Source organism: Talpa europaea (assembly GCF_964194135.1).
Source record: "Talpa europaea genome assembly, chromosome: 15".
Classification (NCBI taxonomy): domain Eukaryota; kingdom Metazoa; phylum Chordata; class Mammalia; order Eulipotyphla; family Talpidae; genus Talpa; species Talpa europaea.
Genome location: NC_140083.1, coordinates 58135861 through 58158571, shown reverse-complemented (window position 1 = coordinate 58158571; position 22711 = coordinate 58135861). Strand labels below are relative to the sequence as shown.

General features: G+C 35.2%; 1 protein-coding gene across 4 annotated transcripts in view; it reads left to right on the top strand.

The window, feature by feature from the left end:
* PIK3C2G (phosphatidylinositol-4-phosphate 3-kinase catalytic subunit type 2 gamma) overlaps positions 1–22711 on the top strand; it is a gene marked incomplete at both ends in the record, with an annotated part of 286347 nt that overhangs the window by 45715 nt on the left and 217921 nt on the right. For 3 of the 4 annotated variants that reach the window (XM_084255119.1, XM_084255118.1, XM_084255117.1), the window contains 4 exons: positions 125–188; positions 11251–11373; positions 15990–16023; positions 20552–20747. In XM_084255119.1, the coding sequence (XP_084111245.1) occupies positions 125–188; positions 11251–11373; positions 15990–16023; positions 20552–20747 (417 nt within the window). Of the gene's footprint in view, positions 1–124; positions 189–7735; positions 7796–11250; positions 11374–15989; positions 16024–20551; positions 20748–22711 lie in introns of all 4 variants that reach the window. The other variant, XM_084255116.1, reaches the window with a different exon arrangement.

Sequence of the window (22711 nt, the reverse complement as noted above, 5' to 3'; positions counted from 1 at the left end):
AATGGTTTTAGAAGTATGTCAAGAATAATCCTTTTTTAAACCATTCCTGAATCACAAAGCCAACCTGTGATAAATCTGCAAATGTTTTCCCACCCAAAATGAAGTTGTACTTTTTTTCTTTCAGACAGTGCCTCTCGACAGTAATCAAAAAATATAACTTACATCTGAAATATCTACTGGAAATCCAGGTATTAATTTTGACTACTTCATCTATCAATTCAGCAAGCATTTAACAAGCATCTAGTATTCTTCTAAAACTCTGCAATTTCCTGAAGATTCAAAGATGAATAAAGCAGAGTGCTACATTTGAGAGGCTTTTTTGCTATCATGGCAAAAAAGACAAGTAAGCAGATGCATATAATAGTACCATGGATATTGTGGAAGACCTGTATGTATACAGGACACATAAAAAAAGGTTACAATTTCACTTATTTGATCTGAATGTTGATAAATAATTATGCCAGAGAAGGGACCAGGTGAAAGATATTGCAGAGTGGGGGATAACTCTGCAATATGAACAGAAGCAACTAGGAAATACACTGGTAGGATTAGGAAAACATGAAATTTGGAAGGATAACAATTAGAGTTCAAGATGAGAGCCTAGAAAGAGACCAAATGAAAGAAGCAATCAGGAGTCAAGTTATGTGGGATTTTAAGGACATTTTATGGACAATTTAATGATTTTTTAATTTTTCAGCTGATAACATGGAACTATTATGCAGGACAATAGAATGAAAACTGGTGATTAGAGAAACATTTCATTAGCTAAAAGAAATAATACATGCATGTACAAAAGCTCTATTATAAGGATGACTAAGAGGGAACAGTTCATAACAGGTGAAAATGTGCAAGATATACATTTGGTGAATTACTATACAACTTGGGCAACAAAGGAACACAGTGTTTAGAATACTTCCATATTTCTAGCTGGTGACTGCATGGAGCCATCAATCCAATAAAAAAAAGAAGAACAGAAATGAGCTTGGTGGGAGAAAATGACTGACTCAGACCAAGACTTGAGATGTGGTCATCTATTGGGAATCTAAGTTGTGGTTAGCAGGCAGACCATTTCTTACAGTTTGTTCTTCCAGGGGAGGATTAGTCTTACACAGATAAAAAATGTCCTTACAGAAAATTAAATAAGATAATGTTCATAAAACAAGTGAGGACTTCTTTTTCCATTAAATATTGGCTTCATACACATACATACACACACACACATATACACACACATACACACATAATATATATAAATGTATGTATACAATATATAAAGATATATAAAGGATACAGATCTTAAGCAACTATTTCTAACACTACTAGTCAAGAAATCTGAAAATAATAAATTACACTTGTTGATCTAGACACCAAACTAATGTGAATGCCACATAAATATCAAAAACCAAATATTTCTTCCCAAAGTATAATCCTCTCACTCTAACTCCATTTTCTTTCTTGAGCCTGACCTGAATCTGTAAGTTTAAAATATAGAATGTGAAAAGAATTCACAATTAGATTGTTTTAAGTTTCATAAAGCTGCCATTATTACTTCTTTCAGCTTGATTCATCTCTGTGATAGTTATTTTTCCTAGTGTATAATTTGAAACTTACTAGGTACCTGAGGCATATTATTAATTCATTCCCAGATCATTTATGTACCTTGACTCTACACAGATATAATTTTGAGGTTCTAGTAACCTACTTCCAGTGAATTTTAATCATTAAGTATCTCAATGCTGCTTATGTGTCATAGACATCTTCTTATACAAGCACACAAATTGTTGAGAAGCCACAATATTTTTTAATTTCTAAATACAGAAATTTGATCATGGTACTCATATACAAAGCTTCCAATACTTCCACTTTGAAAGAAATCATTGACTATTGTAAATTTTTTAAATGTGACTGAAAAGCTGGCAAAACATCAAAGAAATATTGTCTTTAACTATCACTGGAAAATAGTTATCCCCCACATCTGATTTATTTTATGAATAGGTCACAGTGTCTGAGATTTTCCAGATCAACTTCATTCAAAACAATGAGCTTTTTATATGAGATTCTTCCTATGATGCATCAATAGTAAATATCTGAGAAGCGAGGACAGACTGTGACATTATCAGTTCACAATTTTACACTTTCTATTTATTTGACAAGTGCATCAAATTGCATTTCATCAATGTCAAAAATAGGTACAATTTGAAAAATAATGTTTTTATATTTTTCAAACTTTGATTATTTCACATTATTGGACAGAAAATAGTAAGTAAGCAAGCTAAATAAATATGGCATGAATATTATTGAGTCATATGGATAATTTAGTTTTCCAAAGATTTTCTTTGCTCAGAAAAGGTTATATAATAAATTTCAGGCTTGACTTATTTAAGTCTGCATATCTTGGCTACTAGGTTTGTACATTTTTTCCATACCAAGGCATTTTTTTCCTCTTTTCTATTTCACTGATACTCTGAAAGTTAAGGAATATTTTCTATATTCACTCTATATTTTGTAGTGATATCTAGCATTTTCAGAGAAGTTAAGAGAATTAAATTTCCCCAAAGATATAACTGAATGCTTTTGTAATGAAAATTATGAAAGTATTTACTCATTGGATTCAAGAAAATAGAAATAGGGACCATGCTCTAAAATTGTTGATGGTCTAGTTGGAAGTCAGTAAATTCACCTAAAGAGTAAAACCTTGTAGAACAAGATTTCAATTTAGGTGATAGAATCAACTTCTGACTTATGTATTGTCTCCAAAATTTTACAAAATTGCCAAATTTTAACTGTTAGAGAAAGACAACAACCACTACCACCAATGACAAACTTACACCAGATTCTAGTAACTGGTAAATTAATTATAAATTATGTGGATCAGAATTGAGAAAAATCTACTTATGCTTCAAATATGTGGTTGAATTTCATCAAACATCTATCTGATTTGAAAAAGCTAGGAATCTCCAAACCTTTTAAACTACACTCAGAGGTTATAACAACTAGATAACTAGAAAACCAAGGGATCTATTATACAGTATTAAGCTACTTAGTGATGAAAATTGAGTAATAACTTATTTCACACATTTTCCTCCCTAACTCCAAACTAATATTCACCAAAATAGAGGTAGAAAATTTCACATATAAGTAGGAAGAGGCAACGAAAACATTTTATAAAATGTATTTAGGTTTTTTAGAACTTGAGCTTTCTTAGTAACAGAAGATGTATTGGTAGATATTCAGTAATTACAATTTCAAATATAATTCAAGCAGAGTGGCAGAAAGGACATAATTTAGGAGGCAAGGCTCCAAAATCAAATAACGTATATGTCAACCCTCTGCCACTATAAATGTTTTGTATTTAATTTTCCTAGGGTTCACATTATTCATTGCTAGAATGAAGATAATAAAATAAAACAATGATATTTTTAAAAATTAATGAAACAGTGGATGTAATGTGCTTAGTATACACTGGAAGTCAGTGTTCAAGAAAAGTACAAGTGTTATTTTATTACTATTAGTGATTCTTTTTAATACTATTACTAAAGTAGAGGATTGTATTGGATTCAGAAGAAAAATGTTGCAAAGCTGATTTTCATTCACAGTAGAAAAGGTGGGAAAAGAGGGGGAAAAAAAACTAAAGGAAATAGGAAAAAATGAATAGGTCACAAGGACTAATTGAAAGGTCACAAAAAGAGAAATCAAGAAGATGATGGAGATAAAGTCAGGTCACAGGAAAATAAAATAAAACTGCAGAATTGGAACCTACCTGAGCAGAAATAAAGGGCAGATTGAAGCTATTTAAAAGTCAAACCAATTATATATAGAACACTCCCAGACTTGGAGAAGAAAAAATGAAAGTAGATCTTCAATAAGAAAGATAATCACTAGCCAACATAATTTATACTCCCAGTAAGGTAGAAAGCATTGAAGGATCATAAAAGGAATACATGATTTTGAATTTTTGCAGTGAATCAGATAATACATGAAGATTATACACACAAAAGAATAACAATAGGACATGACTCTTATTAAACAGTAAGTTTAGGAACAAAATACTGCAGAATAACAGATCTGCCTCTGTGCCACTTCTTATCTTTTTCTCTACATAAGAGATATCCTTTGGTGTAAAGCATTTGTAGTGCATCTCCGAGTAACGCAAGTTTAGATTTCCTAAAGATAGATCTTTCACTCACTATTGTTTTTCCAATTTATTCACTTTGTTTCCTGTGGTTTTGATTTGTTTTCAGTGTTATCTAGCATTCAATCAGATGAGTGATACTGAATTCATTAATCTATTCTGAGCTAATAGTACAGGGTTTTCTACCTAGGATCATATTTACAAGGTAATACCAAATACCTTTCTAATGGGATCATATACATTACACAACGATGAAAATTCACACTGCCCCATTTTCTCAACAAAGTTTAGTATAGTCCAATTTAAAAAAATTTTTGCCTACATGAGGTGTACGTAATTGTTTCTTTTTAATGTTCATTTCCTCTGTTGACTAATAAATTTGTAATGCTTTTTTAAAAGGACTTATGTATTTATGCATACAAGAGCTGGGGTATAGGCCAGAGGTGAAGGTGTAGGGCTTGGGGGCAGGGTGAGGATTCACCAGAGACAGAGAAGGGAGCAAAACAGGTGGATCAACTGACATACACTGCTGAGGGGAGCAGTGGGTGAGACAGAAGTCTGCTGTGCCATGTGGGTTAGCTCTCTGTCTGGGGATTGAGCTCGTGCTACAGTGGCTACTGAGAGTGTCACAGTGCTGAGACTTAACCCCTTGTGCCACACCAGGGAGGGCCCTAAATTTGTAATTCTTTACTGTTTTTAAATGTAATATCAAACTATCATTTTTGTAATTTACATATTCAAATTTTTATTCATTTTCCACATTTATCTTTTTCAGAAGTGCCCAAATGCCTCTTCGCAGTAAATGCTTCCCACTCTAGACACTATGTACTAAAGACTTCTCTCTATGACTATTTCTTTAGTCTTGATCTTCATAGAATTTTACAAGTAGTAAGAACAGTATCCTTGCCTGGTGGCTAATCTTAGGGAGAAAGTCACCATTAAGTCTGAACTTATCCGGAGATTTAGTAGTTACAGTATGAAGTTAATTGCCTTTTGCATGTCTGTTCCTAATTTGCTAAAAAACAGTATGAATGGGTGTTAAATGTCTTGGAACTCTGTCACTGTGTTTTCTGTATTCATAGAGATGGGCATGTGGTTGTTCTCATTTATATAAAAATGTAAAAGATATCTTTGCATTACAGGAGCAAATAACAATTAACGTGGTATCAGAATCTTTTTCATATTTTTCTAGCTTCAATTAGCTAATATTCTATTTGATATATTTATATCTGTATTTATAAGGAACATTCATCTACATTTTTATTCTTTTGTAATGTTGAGGTTTGATTTTGTTATAGGACTAATGCTGGCCTTATACAAGAGATTGACAAGCAGGGAATTTGAAAGCTGAGATTGAAGCAGGAATACAGAAAAACAAAAACCCTGATACATAGACCACACTGCTAGTCCACATAGTGTCTCATACCTGGAGGTCTTTAAAACCTCTCCTTCTGAAAGAACTTGAGATGTGGTGTCATTTCTTCATTAAATTCTTGATAAAATTCACCAATGAAATCATCTGTTTGGAATTTTCTTCACGGGAAGTAATTTAATCATGTATTCAGCATCTCTAATTGACCTAGAATTACTCAAAATTTTAAGCCATAATTTTTCCTATAAATTTGAGCAGCATTCCATAAATTTTGGTATGTTGGTCATTATCTTTTTAAATATCTCTTTACCCTATTCTTATTTTTCCAGAACTCTAATTGTGTATATAACTTCTCTGATAGTTCTTAGATATTGTGTTCTGGTTTTTCTCCCCATTCTTTTTTCCTTTGTACTTCAGTTATGCTTCAGATAATTTCTTTTTACTTATCTTCAACTCCATTAACACTTTTCTTGTACTCAACCAGTTGATAAGCTCAATGAAAAAATTCTTCATGTGTAATATTTTTATAACTCACACTCATACAGTTGCCATCTCCATCCTCGTTTGTTCATGAAATTCCCTATTTGTTGTTCAGATTTACTACTGGGTCCTGAAACATGCTAATCACAGTTATTTTAAAGTCCTTGACTGTGTGCCCCAATATCTGGGTCATTTATTAATTTGGTTTTGTTCATTTTTACAACTAGTGACAATGGATTGCTTTATCTAGTTTTTTTGATTTGATCCTAATTTTTAATTAAATGCCAAATATCATATATAGAATACCACCAGAGATGGGGCAGACAACATTAAATCTGGAAATAAGCAATGGTATTTTTCTGTTACGCTATTAAAATGTAGGACTGATATAATCTAGTGATGATTGGAACTTTGTTTTGCTGTTGCTATCATTCATGTCAGGCATTTCAGGTTTTAAAGTCCTCCAGGTGTGAGACACTACTATGTAGACTAGCAGTGTGGTCTATGTACCAGGGTTTTTGTTTTTCTGTATTCCTGCTTCAATCTCAGCTTTCAAATTTCCTGCTTGTCATGCCTCTTTTAATACTTTTGTCTCTCCACCAACAGTGTTCTGCTTTTGATTATTATTCAAAAGACTAATTTTTAATAGATTAAGGTAGTTCTATGTTGTAATGACCAATCACAATCTTAGGCAGACCTTGTTGTTGAGCCTCAGGATTGAAACTTTCTGAGCACTCCTGTCCCTCCTCCACATGGCAACCAAATTGTACCTTCAACCAAATTGCATATGCAATTAGTCTTGAAAGGCAAGAACATTCTTCTTCTCCTTCCATGTAGATAGGATCATGAACTCAAGACAGAAAAAGATCTTCAAGACAGTAAAAGATCTTCACTTAAGTCCAGAAACTGCTTTCTCTTCTCCTTACCCCAAAGCAAGAGAATTCTGCCGAAATTCAAGGTGACAGAGGGTGTTCTGCCTCTGCAAGTATCTTCATTTTCCTAGACCATCAACCAGCACCTTAAGGTGTTTGTTTATGGGAGAAGGATCCAGAGTGGGCTGGGCTTCATGCCTGTCCCCTGACACTACTGAAAGGATGTTCAGTTTCCTAGACTATCTTCAGTATTTCCCTTGAACATCTGGTTGTTGTTGATGCAAAAAAGCTCATAAATGATTGCAAACTCTCCTTGCGTCTTAGACTCCCAAATATTCCAAATTATAGGCTAGATCACAGATGGTCTTTGAGAATGTTAAAATCTTAGCTGACTCTCTTCATTCTCCTGCATAGCAGTCACCTCTTTTTCCTGTGCACTATCAAAGGACAAAGACTGTAGCTCATTTCATCTTGGAGGGGCTTATCATTTTTGAGAATCTTGAGAATCTCTGATGAAGTCAGGAGAAAGTATGTTTTTTTTTTATATAATCTGACTTTTTTCACTATTATAATGGTATAAAAGTGGTACTCCAAAGAATAACTTTTATTTTTAAAGAACAAGTAATAATAGCACTAGTCACTGAATCTGAAATGAAAGTAATTCTAAATTTATCTCCAAATCCATTAACTGAATCTGATATTTTTAACATATAAAGTTAAATAGAAATTCATTAAGATTTATATAAGTCCTGGAAAATCCCAAGCTGCTACATGGCATTACATGTCTGTTTAAATATTATTACCTTGGTTTCCATTACAGCTAAATGAAAGCTGGGAGAAAACCTTATGCTGTTTGTTTTGTTTTGTTTTGTTTTTCAGAAAGATACACCTGAGAAAGATTTGTCACCAATCTTCTCCAATGTTCACAACACTTTTGAGGTAAGCTTAATATCTAAAGTATTAGAATGCTTCTCTTCAGAGTTTATGATACATTAAATATTTCCAAAGGTATCTTAGAGTGTATCACATTAAATAACATCATAGCATTAAAGAGTCACAGTCTAAAGAGTCACAGGGTTCAAACAAATTTAGAGGTGATCTAGTCCAAACTCCTATGTAATACAAAAATTTCCTCTAAACATTGAACTGCCTGCATACCTGTAATGTGGAGTAACTCTTTCTTCAGTCCAGTCTACTTTATTTTTGAACAAAATAATTTTCACAAAGAATTTTGAGCAAAAATGATTGCCACTAGATTATCAACCTTTTGTTCTAATTTATCATTCTAGAGTTACTTGCAGTAAATATAACCCTTTTCACTTGAAAGATCACTAGTTGAAATGTTTCCTTTTTCTTTTTTTCCAAGCTAAATTCTCCTAATACAATCAACTATCTCTACATTATGTCCATTAAATTATAGTCTAATGTCCTTGTCTCAGTACTGAATGTGTTCATTTTTGAGACTCAAACTTCCTTCTCCATCATCTAGATGTTCTGCCAAATTTTCATCTACCTAGATTCTCTCTCCAGACACTCACAGTCAAATTCTTGGCCAGTAATCATCTGTTTGAAATTAAACAATGCCTAGCTTTGGTGTCTTTGAAATGTCCTACTGAGTTTTATGTCTGTGTCTACAGTAACCCTCAAATGGTAGAGTATCAGCCACCATAAGATTTGTATATTTGAGGTTAATTATTCCCTCTCTACGTGTGTGTACATGCACGTGCCACACACTGCAAAGGCACACGTGTGTATATTTTGTATGTTTTGGGGTTAGAAAAGTGTTTCTATATAGCAGTTTTGCTTTTGCCTGGTTCCAAAATGTCTCAATATGCTGGCACAATTTTGGCACAAATTCCTGCTATGGGTAGTATAAATTAATACTCCACACATAACTCATAAAACAATTTGTGGGTAAACTCTTGGATAGAGAAAGCCTTCCTCAAAATTTCTCAGTCACGGGCCTCCCCTGGTGGCACAGTGTTTGAGCACTGTGCTGCAAAGCTGCCCGCAGCCTCTGCAGCACCAGTTCAATCCCCAGCCACTGGCGAGGATCCCACATGGTGTAGAGGCCTCTCCTGCCAAGTCTGCTGCTCCCCTCAGCAGTGTACTTCGTCAGTCTGTCTTTTCTGTTCCCCACTCTGTCTCTAGTGAATTCTCTCACCCTCCCATGCTTTTTACTGTACCCAGTGCTTGTTTAAATAAATCTTTAAAAAAAAAAATTTTTTTTTTTAAATTAAACAAAAAAGTGCTCAGTCACTAGCATTGTTTTTCTTCTCCAATCTTTAGCAGGTAATAATGTATCCAGTGGCAGGGGACTAGTGAAGATTTTTAACTCCAGCTCTGCCCCTTCCACCTTACCCACCAACTAGTTTAGATCTAAAATTTTAGTAAATTTTCCACTGTGATAAATAAACACAAATCTCTAAGCCTGAGGGCCTAACACTAGTCTGATTATTTCTCCCAGGCCACTGAAGGATCACTACAGAAGTTACCGCTCAGGTTTTAAGTTTACATGACACAGAGATTTAGCCAAATTTTGTGTTAAGGTTTACATCTACAATTTTTCTTATAAGTCACTCAGTGTTGGGCCTCCCCTGTTGGCGCAGTGGTTGAGAGCTGGGCTGCGAAGCTGCCCACAGCCTCTGGAGCGCCAGTTCGATCCCCGGCCACTGGCGATGGTCCCACATGGTGCGACAGACCTCTTCTGTCTCACCCGCTGCTCCCCTCAGCAGTGTATTTCGTCAGTCTGCCTGTTCTGTTCCCTGTTCTGGCTCTAGTGAATTCTCTCACCCTCCCACACTTCTGACTATACCCAATGCTTATATAAAAAAAAAAAAAAAATCTTAAAAAAAAAAATAAGTCACTCAGTGTTTATAAGAGTATGCACTGTGTTTGAGTATGTATGTTTGCAGCATCTGCTTTTCCAATCCATCAGTTGCTAAAGCCAGAACTCCACTGTATTCCCAATATCTGAAAGCTATGTCTACTTGGTACAAAGCTCTCTTTACGAAAAGGATACATAAATCACAGTCCCAGCAAAAATCTTCCCTTTCTGCCTGTGTTCCCTACCATAACTAATGGTACCCTGTCTTCTTAGTTTTCCTAGTAAGAAATTTTCAAATAATTTTAAATCCAACTTTTCTGTCAGTCCTCATATCTAATTAATTACCAATTGATTAATTTCTATGATTGCAGTATTTCATTTAACATATTCCAGCATCTCAGTGACATGAATGTAACAAATATGATACCTATTTTTCAGAATTTTTGTGATGATTAAATGAGATAGTAGATCAAATAAGTATTACTGTCAGAAAGAAGTAAGAAATAAATTATCTGAGTGACACAAATCAACCCAGGATTTACATTTTTTCCCTGAATATGATTTTTTTTGTCTTTGCAATGATAATATTTTGTTAAGAAAGTAATCTAATCCTTTTGTGTTGTGGATCCATATGTTTGCATATGGATAAAAAGGAAAATAAACCATTTGAAATAAACCATTCTAACCCTACCTTGGAATGACTGTGGAGCCAGGGAAGAGTAGATGTTTTTCAAAAAGTCATCACTTTTAATGATATAGGCAAAGTAGCTAAAAATATGGTAGAATGAAAGATGATATCCATGCAATTAACAAAAAAAAACAAAATTCTCAACATAATTAATGGTAATACACTGAAAAGTACATGGTCAAAATCATACTGATTCTTTTTAAATGAAAGCTTAAGAACATGTACAAAGTTGAGAAAGAGATTAAATAAAATCTCTTTTATGTGACCACAAAATCTGGGTATAATCATCTTACGTGTAGTCAGAAATTTTGATTTTAAGAATTAGTCATTACTGAAGAATATACTTATCTCAGTGATTTTTTCTGAAATATCAGTTGCTTCAAAGATAGTACAATCAAATGATTCCCAAACAGTCCAACATCAAATATGGTTGTCCCAAATTTGTTCTGAAATTTGAGAATCTGATTTTTAATATTATTGCCCCCCTGTACACTGCTTACAAAAACAATTGCACCCTGAAACTCTACAGGGTTTAGTCAGTTGCCTTGTTTTCAGTCTTTGCAGAAAATTCTCCAACCTCCTTCCCTCCTGCTCTAGCCAGTGCTTGCTCTTTCTCTCTCCCACTCCCTTTTCCCATTTTATTTTGGATAATATTAAAGTTTATGTGTTCAATCTTAGGAGTCCTGCTTTTGAGCATTCACTCTATGCAAATTGTATGATCACGCCACAGAAAAATCAATTTTGGGATTCTTCTTTATATATAGGAGCAAACAACCACATTTCATGCTACTTCCTTTTCATGCAAAGAGCTAAATTATAGATAAATTAGCATCATCTTGATTTCAGTGAACTGTAAGAAATGAATCTTGTCATCTACAGAAAAACGTGGATAATATTTTTGAAGACGTTAAAAATATATGCAGTGTTCTGGGGAGTGTGGAAACTAAACAAATTACAGATGCTGTACATGAATTAAATCTAATTCTTCAGAGAAAAGCAGAGGTAAATATACTCATTTATTACAAAGTAATTATTTTGAACCTGAGCTCAATAATTAATTAAGACTGTGTGAAATACTTTTGACTTACTACATGTGCATGTACACATATATATTTCAATCATTTGAAGGTAATGGAAACTTGATTCTATTATGCTAAGCAAATTTAATTAAAAGGAATTTTTTTTTACACATTTGAAGTTATAGCATAGCTACAAACTTGTATATCTACACTACAGCTTTCAAGTAACACAAAGCAATTCTACAATCCTACCTTGCTGAATGTGCTTAAATAATAATATTCACCGACAAGTTTTGTATAGACTGTTAATGGCTTTCATGCCCACCAGCTTATCAGGTGTAGGTGTCCTTGTATGCATGGACAAACACATATATAGGAGAGAACAGATGAGTTGTCTTTCTGGTATCTTTGCTGAATTGCAATACACATTGCTTCTTTAATCCTAATCCCTGCAATGATTTCCTGCTTTATTTTTCAGTTTAAAAAGTATTATGTGATTTCTTTAAATCTCAGAAAACTGAGGTCGAATAATAGATGTGATTACTGCCTAAGAAATAGATTAGGAAATCTGGTCATGATAAATACATTCAATCTTGCTATTATATTAACAAGTGATAAAACAGAAGGCTATTAAGATGATAATGATGATGATAATTACAATGTATTGCAATGGCAAAGTAGTTTCATTTATACAATATTTCATTTAACTTAATCTTTATTTTATTTTAATTCATCCTCACAGAATTCATGCATTACTATTTTAATGTTCATTTTATTACTAAACTCTAGTGCTTTAAAAACTTGTGTTTAGAGGATTAATAAGCAGCAAAGGACAGGAAGGCCTTTGGAGTCAAGCCTCTACACACATTCCAGTATATGTATAACTTCATAAGAGAATGTGATTTCTTTCATGTATCTGCATGGAAAGGAACAGTAGAGATTATACTACTGGAAAATTTCAAATGGAATTTGAATTTCAAGTGGACAAATTAATATATTTAAATCATTGTGCTTACTGTTTCTAATCAATAAGTGACTATAAAAATGTATTTCTTATTATTGGGCTTTCTATGTCTTATTTTAATATGGATTTGTTTTTTGTGATATGGTAATATCATGAATATAGAAACTTAAATACTTCATTGCATGACATGAACAGTGGCAACTTGAAGAGCACTAGAAGCACAACACCAAAAGATAATCAAGATAAACACTCATTAAAAATTGAAAACAGGGCCTCCCTGGTGGCGCAAGGGGTTAAGTACCACACTGTGAAACAATCTGCAACCTCTGCAACATGAGCTCGATCCCCAGCCGGCCAGGGAGCAACACACATGGCACAGCAACCTCTCCTGTCTCACCTGATGCTCCCCTCAGTAGTGTATTTCAGTCAGTCTGCCTGGTCTGTTCCCCACTCTGTCCCTGGTGGATCCTCTCACCCCCCCCAATCTCTGGCCTGTACCCCAGCTCTTGTATGCATAAATAAATAAAATTCTAAAAAATTAAAAAATTAAAATTAAAAACATAAAGCAATGAAGAGATCAAAATTTGAACAACATATTCAGTAAATTTCTAAATTCAGTGAACAAGGAGACAGATATGTCTATTTCTAAGATTTTCTCAATGAGGAAATACTTTCTATTACACCTTCCAACTATAGAAGGAAATAAAATGATTATGTATTCTTCAATACTGTTTTTGCAAGTAGATCTTAAGATCCATGATCTTCACAAATGAAAAAGTAAGAACTCTGACATGCTCACAATTTAATATGGTCATATTTTTCTATTTTGCACCAGAGTGGGAAAATTATACAATAGTCTTGAAAAGCACATCTCCATGTTTTGAAAATAAGTATTTTGATAAATTCAGCAACCTGGGAAATTTATATAATGATAATGAGAATCTTCTAACAGCTGAAGTTAAGTGAAAATTAACTTTCAACAATCAATTCTGTTCTCTCAGAATTAACACATTTGGGGGCACTATAAGCATATATATAAACAACAGAGTTCTTGTAAGTTTGAGTAGTGTTAATAAAAGATCTAAATGATACTGTAGCTTGAATGAAAGTCATTATTATTCCTGGAGATAGTGGGGATGGTGTTTTTTAACTCACACAAGCACCACTTAGCTCTCATTATACCAGGGTCACTGGTTACAGCCAGCCTTATAAAAAATGTGAGCCTCCCTCTGAAGAGGAGAGCAGATGTATAAGAATGGACATGTGTGTTCCCATCTGTTAAAACTACTAAGTTGTTCTGCAACTTTTATGACTGGCTCTCAGAGAATCAGTAGAAACAGACAACTGATCAAAGAATGAGAGAAGTCTATTTTAGCACTTCAAATGATGTTAGAGTATTAGTAGATATGAAAGCTTTATCTTTAAAACATTAATTTTCATGGCAAGTCGACCTCTCCTTTCTCGCCCACTGCTCCCCTCAGCAGGAGCAGCCTGTTCTGTTCCCCACTCTGTCTCTGGTGAATCCTTTCACTCTCCCACACATCTGGCCTGTACCCCGGTTCTTGTATAAATAAATAAATCTTTAAGAATAACCATTCATTTCCAAGTTTCCAAAAAGAACAAAAATAACAATTTTCTCAGAAATATCACTCAATAGATCAGAAGTCAAAAGAATCTTTCAAGAAAAAAATTGAGTATTTCCTGGGTCTCCCCTGGTGGCGCAGTGGCTGAGCACTGGACTGCGAGGCTGCCCACAGCCTCTGCAGCGCAGGTTCATTCCCTGGCTGCTGGCGAGGGTTCCACAAAAAAAAAAAAAAAAAAAAAATTAGTATTTCCTAGGAAAGTTATGAAATTCTTATATTTACATTTTATATTTCATATGTATTTGTGAGAACTAAATTGTGTATGATTTTTATGCACACATATGAAGAGCTGACAGTTATCAACTTTACTTCAAATACATTGATGCCCAAAACAGTTCAATATTCCCATCAGATTCCATACACTATAAATTTACTTATTCATCATCTTCTTCAATTACACTTTATGTTCATTTTTTTTGCATCCTATATTAATTGTGAGCTCATCTATAAAAGAATGTTGGCACAAATAGTAAATATATTTTATATAACTTGTACAATAATCCAACTGCAGTTAACAGTATTAAAGTAGTTCAATCAACTCAACATAAACCTAATATTAAAGAACTACTAAGAATTATGAGTCTTCTGCCAACAAATTCAGAAATTTATAAAACTTTCCTTGGCTACATTTTAGGTTAATTTGCAAGAGACTATTCCTGCAATACAGGGAAGTAATTAGGTATTTATTAAATGGAAGTTTTAGAAGATGAAGCATTGTATCGCACATGAAGTTTTACTCTAGTTGACTTTCCTACTCAGCCATGGAAACAATTTCCATCCTTCAAAATTATATTCCAGGAGCTCACATAACATAGTTGCATTAAATGCTCACATATAAATGAACTACAAAGTGAAAAATATGGCATTACACATTGTATTATGGGCAAATGTCATGGTGATTTTTAAATACAAGTTTATATTTCTGAGTAAACAAATATAGTTAAGTCAGGCTAACATCTTTTTATAGCCTTTACATAAGGTCTTATGAGTAGTTGTTAAGTCTTGTGGTTAAAACGATGCTCAGATGAAATATTTTACCCAGGAGAAATGTTTCTGAAATTCATGTGAATGATGTTTTTAAGTGAAAAGTCGCATACAAATTAACAGTACTTTAACCACAATAGAAATCTCTCTCCAAACTAATACAGCAGCAAATTCTTTGTTACAGGAAAAGTTACTGCTTAGTTTATTTGTATGATACTTTGGACTTTTCATTAATTGGTTTTCCTTAAAAGCAAACTTGCAAAGCCTAATTTTTAAAAATTCAGTGTCAAAATGAATTTTACTATAAAATTGAATTGCTTTTGGACTCAGACATTATTTTTAGTGAACTGGTGAGTCACCCTGTTTAGTTTTCATGAGAATGAAGTTATACCCAGCAAATCCTAAACCGCCAAATTAACCCTAGGCTTCCAACAAAGATAAACAAACATACACACACAGCTACTGTACTACTAATGGACATGAAATTAAATAACAAAAAATGTAAGTTTTTTTTTTAAATCTAGGGCATGATTTAAGTCAAATTATCTTTCTCAGCTTTTTCAGTCTTCTAAAAATAAAAAAATGAAACCATACAGTAAACCTACATAATTTTGCACACTTCCATCCACCCTCTTTTCAGTGCTGCCTGAAGTTTGCACCTTATTGACTACTAATAAAAAGAAATGGATATTATACAGTTGTTGATATATAATCTACACATTGAAATCTATTTAATATTATAACCAATGTTCCTTCAGCAACAACCAAAAACACCACACATACTAATCATAGTACTAGAAATGCATCTATACTGTGGAAAGGGGGCTAAGTTAAGGCAATATCTACAGAACTGTTACAATAAGACTAAAAATTTGATGACATTTCAAAGCAAGATATATTTTGTCTTTTTATCATGTTAGAGAAAATTCATTGTTTAGATTTTGGATATGACTGGTTTGGTTGGTTAGTGAATTTGTTTTCTGAGTAACACCCATTTATCTTTTTCAGAATTTCTATCAAAGTTCAGAGACTTCAGTGAAAGGTAAAACACATATGGATGCAATTTTATTTTAAAGAAACAAGTTTCAGGACTCAAAAGAATTTAAAACTTATGATTCTTATCCAAATGTTACAATAACAAACACAAAAGATATTTCAATGGAAAAAATGCTCTGCTTAGGACCCTTTCTTGATGGAAGTATTCTGCAAGTGAATAAAACTCCATACTCTATTATAAACTTAAAGCTTGAGTTTTTTTTTTTTTAAATGAAGTCAAGAAATCTTTAAAAAAAATTAAAGAAATACTGGAAATAGCCTTATGGCCTTACAAAGATAACATAAAATTTTGTTATTTAGTTATTTATTATATTTTGATCTAAGAAAAGTACATGTCTTTCTTCAAAGGCACTAATTTCAATTTTAAATTCAAGTTCTATTTGAAAGACCAATCTAACTTAACAGGTAGGATGATTAGATTCTTGTATAATTAGTGTTCACAGGGGCTCTAAGCCTATAGACTGTAAGGCACAGGAGGACTTTGCCTCTATACAAAATAGTACATGTGTGAACAGAGTCTGACTTTTGACATCAAGCAAAGCTGGTTTTGAATTTCAACTCTGCCACTTTTTGACTCTGGGATCTTTGACATTTAAACTCTGTAATCCCAAGTTCCCTAACGTGCATAAAAGATAAGATAGTATTTACTGGGCAGCATGTATTGGGGCTGTTCTTGTTTCCACAGGAATATCTGGCATGTGAAACCTTTCAGTAACTTCAAAGAAATTGATTCAGAGAAGTTCAAACTAATATCCTTGGATTCAGAGGTGATAGTAAAGAACAAAGGATAACCCTGATCTGCCCTACATATCCTTTCGGTTGAAAGTTATGTACTAAGGAATGTCCTTTCAACTCTAATTCCATCACTCAAAACACATTCAAATATATTTGAGGGACTCCCCACTTTATATTGAGAGAAAAATGGATGGCAGAGGATATGTACTAGTGCAAAAGTCTCTTTCAGGCATTCATAAAATTCCAGAACATCACAGAGGAAGGGAAGAAAGTGAATACTCCTTAGCAATTTAATACAGAGTCCAAGAGATAGAAAGAGGAATATGAAAGCTGGAGATACACCTATATGAACTGACACACTTTTTTTCCCCCTGTTGTTTTATTTTCACCTGTTGGAACCAAGATCCCTAACTCCATTTTTGACAAAAGCTGGGATGAGATCTCACAAAACTGCAGATTTACATTATATGCTAGATTCTAATTACTGCTTCTTAACACCATATATGCAGTCTCTGTTTATTTCATGATACTGTAATTCTTAACCCAGAATAAAATCAGGTGTGATAAACATCTTCACATTTCACCAAGATGTCCAGTATATTAATTCCTTCATACATTTCTTATACTTAAAATATACTGGCTATCCAGTGTTCTGGAAGTAAGTCATACAGCATATTTACACAGCTGTATTCTAGCTGGAAGAAATGAATTACAACCAAGAACTGTATTTTTGCACAAAACGCAGAGTATAGTTTGAGTAATTATCTAAATAATTAAGAATCCCCAAAGTATGTGTTGGAGCTTGAATTTGTAAGATTCCTCACACATGTTCATGGTTTATTGTGGATGTAATCCATTTGCACATGACTAGGAATTATTAACAAAAAGTTTGCCTCAGAGTACCAATAGCACAATTTGGGCTTTTGGAAGCAAGATGTTTCTACAAATTTATATTTCTCTCCCCCGCCGTTGAAGAGAATCCCAGTTGGTTGGCTTCCAGAGTTGGATGAGGCCTCTTTTCAGACTGTTTCTATGCTGCTCTACTCTTCTGTTCCATTAATTGTTACTGCTCATTACTCAGAGAAGTTTAATGAAAGCTCTTTCACTCGGCCTCATCCCCTCTAGCTGTTTCAACAAAGAGCACAATTGAAGAAATATATCAAATAAGTAAAATTTGTCTATCTTAAAAATTTTGTACATATTTATGAATAACTAAGTGAATAATAGCATGCCTTGAACAACAGCAACTAAATGCTTAATTGCAGACTGTGCTGCAGAGGGCCAGGCTGAGAGCAGCCACGACTGCAGGCGCCTGCTGGAGGGAAAAACTAGCTCTTTGTATTATTTTTTCTCGAAAAAACTAGAGACCAAAAGGCGACTTCTGGTTCAGTAACATCTTGTGCAGAAGTGCATGTGTTTGAATAAACAACACTGTGACATACTGGGCCGCCTCACTGTGCAGTGCCCTTGTAAGATCACAGTATCTCCAGAGGCGCACACAGTTCTCTGTGCATGTTGGGCCTGGCCGGACCAGGGTTCTCCTGGGCTGCGGTGGTCGGGGAGAGGCAGCGCAAGGGGGCGCAGGGCCGGCGCAGGGGACGGGTGGCTGGGGTTTAGAGACCGCTCCCGGCTCCTGGAGACTAGGGCACTGCCCCAGGCATCGCCGTGTACGAGTAACGTGGAACCTAGCAACTGGCGTCCAGGCCCCACACAAAGGCAAGGCCCTGTGAACATCCTTTGCTCAGGCTTCCCCTTCCCACCCGCCACCTCCCTGGAAAGGGCCACCTCGACCCCGGGTCGTGCACAGGCTGGAGCAAATAGTCTGCGACTTACAAGCTTGAGGCAGAAGTTGAGTCAAGCGTCCGTTCCTCCGTGACCGGCCGTAGAAACCTCCAGACCCTCTGCCAGGCCTTGCCACATGTCCACAAGGCCAGCATAGTTCGGCTGCAGGTGTCCCCACCGCGTTTTCCACTGTGTCGGGAAACAGACCCGATAGAGAACCTTCCAGATCCATGTGCTGGCACGGGAGCCTGAGGGTGACTCCACCTGCTGTGCTAAGTCCAGCCGCCTCGTGCCCCCAGGCAGTGCAGGTCCCTCCAGAAGCTGCTCTGTCTCTCCTGAGCATTACCCTCCCCAGCAGCGTCAACCCACAGGTGGGCTGGCTCCAGGCCAAGCTGCCCTTAGGCCCTTTCAGGACATTGTGCTCATACATCCTGGCAGGTCCGACTTCCCTCCTCAGGCCTGGGTGCAGCTGTGCACAGGACCCCACATCATCCCTATGATGTCCCTCAACAGGCTACACTGGTGATATGTTTCATTTCTCCAGGACCAGGCCCTAGAAATATATAAATACCCAATATTGTGCCATTTCCATTTCCGTACTTCTGTCTGGTCCAGCATGTTTTGTTTTTTGTTTGTTTGTTTGTGGGTTTTTTTTTTTTTTTTTTTTTTTTTTGCTTACACAGCATTTTCTATCTGCCTCATCTACCAGAAATAGCCTGTGGTAGGCCTGTTTCAGCATTGATGAGACCTGACAGCTGCCATCGCTGAAGGGACCCAGGCAAATAATGCACCCATTGTTTTTTGGTCATGACCACAGTAGTTATGTCACCCCTCCTCAAGGCTCAGTCCACAGGGGTTCAGAGGAAAGTGCCAGAGTTTCCATTTACAACTTATTTTGTTTCATATATTCTTTTTATAACTTAAAACTCTTGTCAGCTAAAGATTTTCCTAATTGGGTGGGGAAATGTGCTTTTTAAGTTTGTTCTTCATTTTTTAAAGCACTATTGTAGTTGAATATTAATTGCAAGTAGTGAGCACATTATGATTATAGCTCTCCATTCATTCATAACTACATATAAATAGGGCATCCATTGGTCCTAGTAAGAAGCCTGGGATGATTTTCATCATCCTCATAAGCTTTCTCCATTGTAATAGTGTCACCTCTCCTGACTTGGAACAAAGTCCATCAATCTTTCTGGTCCATTTCATAAGTCCCCTCTATTTCCTATAAGGTAGGAATTTTTTCAACAAAGAGTTTGTTGGGAAAAAGGGAATCCATTTCTAGGGAAATTTCCCTTAAATTTGATGATTAAGTGACCCTTTTCATATGGTTCTGCTATACATTGGCATGCCTTCATTTAGTACATGCTTGAAATGTATTAGTTCTTTCTCCTTTTATGTCAAGTGATTTTTAGGAATGCTTAGACTCCCTTTTAATAACTAATGGTAAAACTCAAGATTATGAAGAACTTTGGTGAACATCATAAATCACTTCAAGCTTGTTTCAGATCCCTGTCATTACTATTAGCATTCATTTTTAATAGTAGCACAATGTATATGATTGTGTGCAGTTAATGGTGGTTATTATAAGTTTATTATTAATTCTTTAGATAAAATTTGTCTGGAGTACTTACAAATCATGCATAAAACATGCACTTCATCTGAAAATTATTTCTAAATGATCATAAACTAGAATAAAATATACTGCAAATTACAGTTCAGAATGCCAAATTAATAATCCAGACTTGATTTGTGATTAAAGGCCATGCTTCCTAAATTCCTCAACTGAAGATATGAAAGTTTATTGACTATCTACTTCAACAAACCAAAAATGCATACGGATGCACAGATGTCTAATTGGCTTCAGTTCGTAGAGTCATTTTAATTAAATTTTATTTAAATTGCATTATAAATAATTCCAAAGCTGTAATTGATGATTTATGATAAATATGAACTTTCAGAGATGAACTGGCTTTCTCTCCTTTTTTTCTCCCTAGACTTGATAAAGAAAGTGACAACTGAACTGTCCACATCCATCCACTGGTTAATTGATATCTATTGCAACAGCTTTTGTGCAGATTTCCAGCTTCTACATGCACCTGTTAGCATTCCCTGTGTAAATCCTGGGCTGCATTCCCATCTCAGTTTCACAGTGTATGCAGCCCACAACATTCCAGAGACCTGGGTGCATAGGTGAGTGGTGGTGAGTTTTTCATGAAAGTGCTAAAGTTTTACATAGCTTCTAATTAGAGTATAATTTGCTTTTTTTTTTTTTTTTTGCTTGCTGGAGCTAAAGTTTCCTAAAATTTGGAATTTACTCAGAGTAGATTTACTGTTCTAAGAATCATTTTTAAGCATTATTTCCAATGAATATCCCTTCCCCTCAATTCTTTACCCATCTCCACATTAAAAATAACTGCATGTTGTCAGTGTATCATATATCACTGTCATTTTATACATATATATGTATAGATATTTCTATATCATTATGGAATACTCATCCTATTTAGTGATTGCCCTAATATATTTTTATGTTTCACTTAAATGAATAATACCAATTAATAGAGAGAGAAAGAAAATATGAATATATATTCTGCTGCCGTTGGGCAGAATGTTCTGTGTATATCTGTTAGGTTCCTTTGATTTATAGTGTTGTGCAAACCTTCGTCTCCTTATTAAACTTCTGTTTAATAGATTTAGTAGATTGAAATCTACTATTATTTTGCTGCTGTTTGTCTCTTCGAATCTGTCAATATTTGCTTAATATATTTGCTTCAATTTGAGCTGCAAATATATGTACAATTGTTTCATCATCTTGATGAATTCACCCCTTTATCATGTCCTTCTTTGTCTCTTATGACAGTTTTTTTTTAAGATTTATTTTTTTATGCATACAAGAACTGGGGTCTAGGCCAGAAGTCCAGGGGGTTAGAGGATTCACCAGAGACAGAGTGGGGAGTAGAACGGCAGATTGACTGAAATCCACTGTTGAAGGGAGCAACGGGTGAGACAGGAGAGGTCTGCTGCACCATGTGTGTTAGCTCCCGGGCCAGGGACCAAACTCAGGTTGCAGTAGCTGGTGATAGCTTTTGGTGGCTTGCTGACATTTAACATTTGTGCCAGCAGGGAGGCACTCTTATGCAATTTTTGACTTTTGTTCATATAACTTTGGCTACCCTTGCTTTCTTTTGATTACCATTTGCATAGAATATCTTTTTCTGTCCTTTCACTTTGTATGTATGTTTCTGTATGTCTACATGAGTCTTTTGCAGAATATATATTGTTGGAACTTGCTTTTTTATCCATTCAGCTATGTTATGTATTTTAGTTGTGAAGTTTAATCTATTCATTTTAAGTAATATTTTTTTAAAGATTTATTTATTTATTTATACAAGCACTGGGTACAGTCAGAAGCACGGGAGGGTGAGAGAATTCACCAGAGCCAGAGCAGGGAGCAGAGCAGCAGAAGGAACGAAGTACACTGCTGAGGGGAGCAGCGGGCGGCAGAAGAGGTCTGCGCGCCATGTGGGACCCTCACCTGGTGGCCGGGGAGCAGCCTGGGATCGAACCGGTGCCACAGAGGCTGCAGGCACCCTTGCAAACCAGCGCTCAACCGCTGCGCCACTGGGGAGGCCCCGTTTTAAGCAATTAATGATAGGGAAGGACTTAACTATTGTCAATTCTTCATTATTTCCTCTCAGTTTTTCCCCTTTCCTCTCTTGATGTTTTCCTTTGTGTTTAATTGATTTTTATGTAATAGCATGCATTGATTTTGTCATTTTTTTCTGCTGTATATCTTCTATAGGTAGGCATTTTCTTTTTGCTAAGCACGGACTTTAAGACATCTTATATTTACAGATTCTTTTAAGCTACTAATCATAGATCACATACAAAAGTCTACTCTTATTCACTCTCAGCTACTGCCAGGCACCCAGAGTATCCAGTTCCCATTACTGCTCTCAGTTTGGTGAGATAGGATGTTTCTCATAAAAGCTACCTAAAAATGTCAGACTCTTGAATGCATTTTCCACTCTTTTCCTACTATCTCCATCAATGGAGAGGCCACCGAGCTGTATCAGACTCTGTCTGATGTCCCACAGAACAGAACTCTTTTCTTCTTCCCTCACCACACTGTTATTGATATCACATTCTACATA